Source organism: Bidens hawaiensis, unplaced genomic scaffold (genome assembly GCF_021521415.1).
Source record: "Bidens hawaiensis isolate Kalapana, Puna unplaced genomic scaffold, B.hawaiensis_p1.1 tig00055209_1, whole genome shotgun sequence".
NCBI classification, from domain to species: Eukaryota; Viridiplantae; Streptophyta; class Magnoliopsida; order Asterales; family Asteraceae; genus Bidens; species Bidens hawaiensis.
Genome location: NW_027506327.1, coordinates 90,812 through 100,431, shown reverse-complemented (window position 1 = coordinate 100,431; position 9,620 = coordinate 90,812). Strand labels below are relative to the sequence as shown.

The 9,620-nt window shown below is 35.3% G+C and overlaps 1 protein-coding gene across 1 annotated transcript; it reads right to left on the bottom strand.

Annotated features, from left to right (window-relative positions):
* Positions 1-5: 5 nt before the first annotated feature.
* Positions 6-2,013, bottom strand: LOC143617537 (putative calcium-binding protein At1g02270; the record flags this gene model as incomplete). Its single annotated transcript, XM_077090062.1, has 8 exons — positions 1,766-2,013; positions 1,540-1,688; positions 1,354-1,458; positions 921-1,250; positions 762-838; positions 576-684; positions 376-501; positions 6-35 (listed from the first exon to the last, which is right to left on the bottom strand). Coding segments are annotated over exons 1-8 (999 nt in total), but the record flags the coding sequence as incomplete, so codon positions are not given.
* Positions 2,014-9,620: the final 7,607 nt, after the last annotated feature.

The window sequence follows — 9,620 nt, the reverse complement described above, 5'->3', positions numbered from 1 at the left end:
TCTTCTTCGGTTACTGAGGCCCGACTTAGTTGATACTGAAAATACAAAAATGTTTCGCAATTTCATTATTTCAAATCAATTGGGACCCTTAATTCTAAATGAGTACATATTTTACACGTATAACTAAACACATGGTTGCGACCTATTTAACCAATTTATTACAATATGTACACACGTTTACAACTTGATTACGTCCTGTATAATTTGTTTAGATAAATGAGTTGTAAACAGGTCATGTTTTGGGTTAAGTGTGTGCAGGCCAGGATAGATGTATTTGACACGAATAAATATACAAGTCGTGTTCAAGTTCAACCCAACACGATTGTCTCTTGCTAGCATAAATAAACGATTACATATTTAGGTTCAGGTTCATACCCTGAACAACCCAAAGACTGCATCACTCCAACTTGATTTTAGTAGTTTTCGATATTTATTTGGATTAAGAAACCAAATAAAATCCACACCACATATGTTTCCACGATGATTTCTATGGCTAACCCACTGCATACATACAGACAAACAAATTAGATCCATTAAAATTAAAAAAAAACACGTGTTGTATAAAACAAATTGACCTTATGTGCATCTGCATCCGTATATTGATGAGCCGTATCATATGATGATTCAAATCCCTGAGATCTCAAGAACTTGTAAACGTGACCTCGCTTGCTCCCGTTCCAGTCACTGAACATTTCCCAACATTATCAACAAAATATGCTTCAACTTGGAATATTAACAAAACAAATAATATTCATGTTTACCCGCAAAGAATAATTGGTAACGGGTCAAGATTGTTCTCCTTTTGATAGGCATCAACAGACTGCAAGATTTTGTACACCTACATAAAAGAATGAACTTTTAGTAGCTTGTATTTTCGCGTAAAAAGTCATTTAAATTAATATTTTGATGAGCTTAATTACCTGTCTTAGTCTTTCCAAAGATAGGCTCGAATCATGTGGAAATAACAAATGAGTGTTAACAATAAGCATCTCGCGACAAACATTATTCTTGGATCGGCATTGGGCAAAGGGCGCAATTACTTCAACATGCAAAAGCTGAGCAACCCGGTCTGCAAAATCATTAAACAGGAACTCTCTATGGTTGATAACACGAAAGTAGTCTTTATGGACGGCAGTTAACAAGCCGTCCCCACGGTTATTGGTTCGTGGAAGCTTGAAACTAACATAACCGGCTCCCCCAAGCTTCGTGGCATACATATCCACAAGCTCTTCATTATCAACCCAAAATTCCTAAAACAAATTAACAAAAATCCAAACCAAGTTTCAAACTTTTAATTTAACTTAAGACACAAAGTTTGTGGAAGATATATGATTATGAATTTATAATTATAACCTGAAGACAGATAATCGAAGACCGTTCACGCAACAACAAGTACAAGATCTTTTCGTTTCTGTTGAGCCAATGCGCCCGAACAGCGCTTTCTCTACAAGCCCGACCCTATATTCTTTCAAAGCACGTCTCAAAACAAAACTCGACAACACAAACAACACCGAAACATGAACATGGTTTTAGTTTTACCTCGTATGTAATGCGCTTGTAAATCGGAGCAAGGATATTGAAAGTTGTACAAGAGAAAGAAGTTATGTTTGCAATGGAGGAATGATTAATATTATCATTATTACTACCAACTCTTTTGGTCATTCCTCTATTGTTCCTGCCCATGATTCCTAATACAATATTAAATAACTCATTGATGATATTATGGGAATGACAAATAAATTGATATTGATGATATTATGCTTACCTTGTATATATAGATACATGATAGAGATGAGTAAAGAATGCAGAAACAAAATCAAATTATAATGTGGGGGCATGTCCTGGGTTTATTATTATTATTAAACCATCATCGAAGCCAAAAGAAGAAGATCAACATCTGGTGACTATATAATACATTCTTTTTACGGGATGTGCGGTGCTTATGCCGTATACATCGCTATCATTAATTCAATACAGATACAAATACAAATAAAATGAGTGGTTCATTCTCTAAGCTAATGTTATTCTTTTTTTGAATTGAATGATTAAAGGAAGGAATAACACACCCATGACTACAGTTTCTTGATAATTATTGAGGCCATATAAATTCCCATCTTTTTCTTTTAACTATATTTATTATTATGGTTTTCCGTTTATTTGATTTGACTGTTTTAACTAGTTTAGTTTAGAATAAAATTTTTTGCAATATAAGTCACTTTGGTTTAGTTTTTATAATTTCTTGAAGTGTTTTCGTTCATGACGTTAACTCCGTTAGATTTTTCTAGTTTAATGTTTTTCAACATTTTGATCCATTTACACCTAAGTAGCTAGGCATGTAAACGAAATGAACGTTAGTGAACCATTCATGAAACGTTTGACGGGGGAGATAGTGTGTGCTACATGAAATGTAACAGTAACACCCTACTTTTTGGATGTAATGCATGGTGTTTAATTATTAAGATGGATGAACATGAATGTTTATGAGAGTGGAGCTATGACATAAGACACCTCATAATGATCGTTGAAAGTCATGAGGTCAAACGTGCCGGTATTGCAAATTAGCTTCAAGAAATAAGCAAATTTGTTTGAAGTTAGTTATATTTCTAAATTATGTTAAAGGATGTTATGGTTATACGTAATGTGAATTAAAAGGCTCAAAAGGGTTACGTAAAGTTGACATGTCAAATCTACCAAGAGTGTAAAAGTGTATAGTACAAAAAGTGTATAGTACAAGGGTTATGTTCGCCATTTATGAAAAGATAGCCATATCACATATGGACCATATTGTCTGGAATATGATCCTTATTGCAAATTGTTTTAACACTTTATATAAATCAGCAACCCAACCTCTTGTTTTATCCCATGGTTTTGGCATTAGAGACCATATTGACCTTTGAAACTAACAAATTAAGATGTTTCTGTTAGAGTGTTAGTCAACATGCCCTGTTTACCTTTGTTTGATTCCATAAAGAAAGAAAAAATGCTTTTTAAGACATTAGTAGTTTACTTATTCTTAATAATTTGGTTCCAATATGAATACAAACTAAGTGGCAACCCATCGCATCGCGGCAACGGACATGAATTTGATTGTTATAAGTTAAGTTTGTACCTGTACATATATTAAACACAAATTATAAATTCGATTGGTATCCATTAGGTTCATTTTACGCGTACAATAACCAAACCTAAAGAATAATTTTGTTAGATTATCACATTATATTTAAACCAAGAAGGAAATAAAATGAAACTAATAATATAACCTAATACAACACAAGGGATAACTAACAAAAACTGTAGCACTACACTATTATTTCGGAACTTGTGGGTATCCTGTAAATCACTTATTTTCCATGTAGACTGCTCCTGCCTAATAAATATTCTCGATGTATCGACAATCTTTGAGTGTGAGTATATGTGCGGTGATGAAACGTTGGGAGTGGCAAAATCGTAAATGTGAAGAACGGTGACTGAGAAGGTAAAACTTGTAACCTAAGCCTTATAGGTTATGAGTACTTAGAATCAAAGGTTATATATGAACTTGGGTGAGCACTAAGAGCTCACGTTTGGGAGCCATCTTAGTATTTTTGGTGGTCACGCTACGTGATGAACGGCAATTACACAGTTTATACTAATCTAAATATACTACATTTTGTTTAATTAGGTTCTTAATACCAAGAGGTTCTTTGCTTATAGACTTTCAAGGTGAGAAAGTCGAGTTTTTGTACAACTCACATTTGTGTGAGAAAACTAGTTTTCCAATACTGTCATGATGATTTCTAAACTTATTAAATTCATGATAGATAGTCCAAATGTTTTCAAAATGTTTTAACCACACTACGGTGATTAAGTCTCTGTAGACTTACGTGATAGTTACTACTGGTACCGTGGGGTTTTGTATGCAAGGCTTGTCTAATGGGTTATTACATGTTACTTATTGGACAAGTGTTAGCCAATAAGTAATGTCACACCCCGGCTTAGGGCCTAGGCGTATGACCAATAGTTGGTACCTGTTTTGTAAATACATCAGAGTTGCGGTTTATTTTAGCGAAAGACTTTAGTTATAATAAAATATTAATTTATTTGAAAACTCCTCGGATAATAATTACCCGAGTGTTTGATTTATAAACCATGTTTAAATCTTTGTTCATAATATTTATAATAATTTAAAACTGAGTCATTTCTACCTTGCGAGCGTCTATCTTCATGAATGATTATATTCCTTGCTACCCGTGCTAATCTGTTTCCCTAAAATGTGGGGAAAATACGTCAGCTATATGCTGTTGAACACATATGACTCTATAAAACATTTTGAATGACGTTTTACAATACAAATGTAGTTTTCTTGACAAGCTTAGCGGAAGTATGTCTACTTCCGGTATATGTACCACTGCCCTACTGTCACACCCTCAAATTCCACTAACGGAGTTTTACTGTCAGAGGGTGTGAACTAACAGGATCGGAATCATCAGTTATAATCAAACCATAAAAACAAAGTTTTAAAACCATGAAAACGTTTACGAGTAATTAAATGCGGAAGCGTAAAACCATAGAAACCAATGTTGCGTCACGCAGGACGACTTAAAAACCCAAGTAATAATAGTTAAAACATGTTTGCATATCAGAATGTTCAAAAACCATGCATGATCCTATACCGCGCGCCCGCCTCGGCTACCTGAGAATAACATACTAAAAGTGTCAACACGGGGTTGGTGAGTTCACAAGTTTGTATAAAATAAAGCGTTTAGCGTTTTGCGTTCAGCGTTTTGCGTTAAGCGTTACCAGATAGTGTTAAATCAATTATATATCGATAGGTAGCTAGCCTATACAACAAGTATTACTAAGTGTTCGACACCGAAGCTGACTGTTTATCAAGTGCCTTGTCACCAGGTCATCCAGACCATGGTACGTGTTAGCCAAAATTACACCCGCTCGACCTCCAGTCGAGTTTAGCGTTGGGTGGGGTTTGTCAAACCCAGTAGTACTACTCAACAGTGACTCGCTATTCCAAATATTAACCGGTTCGATGTGTAGGACTTCAAATGTTTCGTTTGCCACTTAGCCTTTACAAGTGATATATAATTTACTAACAAAATCTTAAATGCGTTTATCGGAGTATGTTATCTCCCCCAAGTGAAAAGCGTTTAAAACAGTTTAAAGGGGTAAGTGAAACTCACTGTTTGCGAAGTATTCCCAAAATAATTCACCAAGATGCGCGTCACAGAAAAACTCTCTCTAGCGTTCTAAAACAACAAAGAGATTTTTCTAAGTGTCGGAATATTATCGAGTCTCTAGACCCGGCACATAATACCTATGCACACAACATGTTTCGTGTTTCGTTTGTGAATCGTGTGTGACTTTAACAAGTGTATTTGTGATACGTTACATGTGTTAGCAATTATTTACGTGTCATGTATTCATAATGTACATCACTAGCAGTTACTCCCCGTAAGGGCAATTTGGTCAACACATAACAATTAACTAGCAATTATTCCCCACGAGGGCAATTTGGTCAAATCATGACAATCAATTAGCAATTATTCCCCGCAAGGGCATTTTGGTCAAAACACAACAATTAATTAGCAATCATTCCCCTCAAGGGCAATTTGGTCAAAACACGATAATAAATTAGCAATCACGTTGTTTCATGCAACTTTCACAAAATTCAGTAACTAGTTTCTTAACGACAAAATTTCTACTTGAAAAACTAATCTATCCCACCGATCATAGCATCACAATTAATTTACCAAAAATCATCACAAAAGCATATATGTCCTAGGTTTCCAGAACATATTTTATTATATTTTTATTCCACATAGGTTTCTCACAATAATCAAATCATTACAGCAAACTCATAACAGTCAAATTCATGCGCAACAGAATGTTATTTGAAATTCCCGTTAATAGAAAAATCCAATAAATGCAAGACCACTTGGGTTAGGTTCCTAACTCAACAAGTCAACTTTCAGAAGTGGAACCAACCCAATTGGTCTCGTAGTTCATGAGATATAACATTTACAAAACAACCTAACAGCAGGTCTAACAACGCAGCTTTGCACAACGTTTTTGTAAAATCATAAAAGTTAACTTTTACACGTTCAAAAATTGCAAATTTATATTCTTTAGAAACTAGACTCAACCTAGTTTACTGTAGTATCAATTATCTCAATCAATTTTCATTTTACACCCCGTTACAGTCAATCAAACATCAACAACACAATCTGTCCAGAAACTGTTTGCATCCAAACTCAATAATTTAACTATCTATGGACCACAAATCATTCATATAACATTCTAGACACCATAACTACTATCCATGCATATCAATTACACCATACATACATAGTTAGGGTTTTATTTGATCTCAAACTCAAAGACACAACAATTAACATGCAATAATATCAAAACTAGTTATCAAATCATCATCAATACACCATCAAATCAACAACAATCATATGAACACCATACATAGGAAAAATCGGACCTAGGGTTTGTAATTTATACCTTCAAAAGCACCAATACAAGCAATAGAAAGGTAGGAGATGGCTAGAAACGGATATAGGATGCTTCAATTGTGAAAGACAAGATCAAAATCCAAGAGGTATGTGTGTGTGTGTGAACCGATTGTGAGGAGGGGGGGGGGTTTGGCCGTCGGTTTTGGGAAGAGGGAGAGGGAGGAGAGGTTAGGGTTTTATAATATTAATAATAATAACATGTTACACTTTAGTCCCTAAACTTCCAAATGTTACATCTCTAGCTTAATTAATTGGGTTCTTGTTTCTTGTTTAGCATTCCACATAACATAATCAAGTAACACATATGTCTAACACATAATATCACATAATTATTGTTTTGACGTTTTTTGTTTATTCACTAATCGTTTGAGTCAACTCGTTTGCGTTTCGGTGCAATTCCCGAAAGACTACACATATAGTAATTGTCAAGCGTCATTTAAACCCTAGTTTAAATGTAATGAGGTGTGCGTTATAGATTCAGTGATCTAAAGTTTGAATTGACGGAGTTAACGGAGTTTACCTGAAATTGACGATTGTCACACCTACACACACAACGGTATTCTTCGAGCCACAAAGCCCTGAACAGAGAACTAGTCATGACTGTTTAGCTCTTGGCTACCTCGCCTTTGATTGATTGATTAGGCTTAACAGTTATCTATGGATCCAGACACATGCGTATTCGGTCGGAGTTGATTTTATTTTCTACTTTGTATTATAACGTTTTTATATGATCTCGTGTAGACATTGATTGACTCATTAAGACAAACACCCATTCATCTTATCGAGTATAAATATGTTTTGATTGATTGAAAAGGTTAACGTATTCACCTATGATTGTCTGTTCTGAATGATATGGTGATCTCGTTTGAAACCTTAACTGTGAATGATTGATTGATGATTGACCTATTAAATAGGTTTATATAAATACCCGAATCGTCTCTTGATCCGGCTATAGACCTTTAGTCTAGTTTTGATAGCTTTAAACCTTGATTAATCATTTGTTTGAATGAAATATTTAGACCAATAGTCTTTCTGTTTATTTACAAATCATATGTTGAGTTTCTTCTTCATGAAGAAACATCTATAATCTGTTTCTTCTTCAAGAAGAAACATTCATTGACTGCTAGCTTTGAATGTAAAATCTTATATTTCTTAATCATGAAGAAACTATATATCCTTATGAATGTAAAATTGATGTTTCTTAATTGTAAGGAAACACTATTATAATCCTTTGTATGTTTAAAGCTTATGTAAACATAATTATAATAAAGGTTTGGGTTATACCCTTAACTATGGTCTAAGCTATGTATTATAATAATAAAATAATGACTTAGGCATAAACCCTACCTTACACGGGTATTCGAAGTTTGATTACTAAGATTGATTGAGCAGTACTTCTACTCCTTATCGCATACTGGAGCTTAGACTGTTGGAACCTCAGAGCTTGGCACGGACTTCGAGATTGGCAAGCAAAACGAGGTGGCATATGGTGGTCGTCATGTCATGCACGTACTTCGAGATAGAATGTCGAGTTAATTTTGGGTGGCACACACTTCGAGGTATCGCCGATAAATGGAGCGGATTACGAGGTGGCGATTGTCGGGTCGGGGCACGGAAACCGAGGTAGATAGAGATTAATTCTAGAGAGAGAAAGAATTTTGGTGTGAGAAGTGAAGGAGTCGTGACCCCTCCATTTATAGGCTGAACTTGCAACCCATCGCGATACGCGATGGGTCTTGGTGATCCCGTCGCGTATCGCGGCGCTGTATATTATACGCCGCCATTCCTTGTGCCGACATGTGTCCGCTGACTCATCAAGGTCCATCGCGATACGCGATGACCTGTGTTCTGGGCTCATCGTGTAGCGCGATCGGTCCCCGAACTCAAATTTTCACTTTTAGTCCCTTGTCTTTTGGTAGCTTGTTACTTTTGGGTTTAACTCCCATTGTCCAAATATTCTAAGGCGGCTCTCGACGATGTGAGTGTGCCATCAAAGCGCCACATTGCGCCCATCGCCCTTGGCCTGAGCCCGTGCGCGTCGGGTGCTTCGCACCCTCCGCTCGGACCACTGGGTGTATGCTAGGCATAAAAGAATATTAATATGGAATTTTATCTCTTTATAAAGAGCTTCCAAATTTTTACCACTTTTCATGTGGGATGGACTCAATTTTCTTTATTTATACCCAAGTGAAATGTTTCAACTTTCTTACATCTTTCAGTATGGGATGAAATTTCCTTATTCCATAGCCTTAACATAAGGTAACTTTATTTATGAGATATTTTTATTTCCTTATAGAATGGTTTTATTTTTTTCATTTAAAATTTCTCATTACTTATTTTAGAGAAAAATTTTGACCATTTATCTTTACTAAGTTGCCAAATTTGGACCAAAATTTTGGGGATGTTACAAGTAATATGACCACAATTACATATACGATCGAGTACCTTTTGGTAATTTGTAAGCAGGCAAGTGTAAAAACAAATTAATGTTGTGACTGTAAATATGTGTCGTTTACAAATGAATGTACTCACCAGTATTTCCTGCTGGTCAAATATTTTTAAACATGTTTCAGGTGACTTGTTAGAGACACATGAACGATAACTGCGAGCCTCCAACTTAAATAAGTGGCCTGTCACAAGAATAAATAAATATGTTTGTTAATTAGATTTATCCATATAAAATTTATGTTTGTATTATGAGTTTTATTCCCAGATTATAAAATAAGATTCATGATGTTTTTTATACCCTGATAAATTTTTCCTAACTACGGTCGTGATTAATTTTATGTTGCTAAATACTTTAATAATAAACACCAATACCACTGCTCATGTTCACGGCTCCCCTCCCGATATATAGGGTCGGGGGCTGTGACACCAAGTGGTGCCAGCAGCAATTAGGTTGCATATAGGGTGCACAAAGTACGACTATGCAAGCCTTGTGCTAGTGCAGACTATATATGCACAAACATACAGAAAGGCACAACTACACTAGCAACCGTTTACATATTGTGCATTTGTGTGTAGTGTAAAGTAGAATACATAGTAATCAACCGTTTACATATCATTGTTAGACTGTTTAGTGGCCATGTTAGACAATCTTGGTTATAC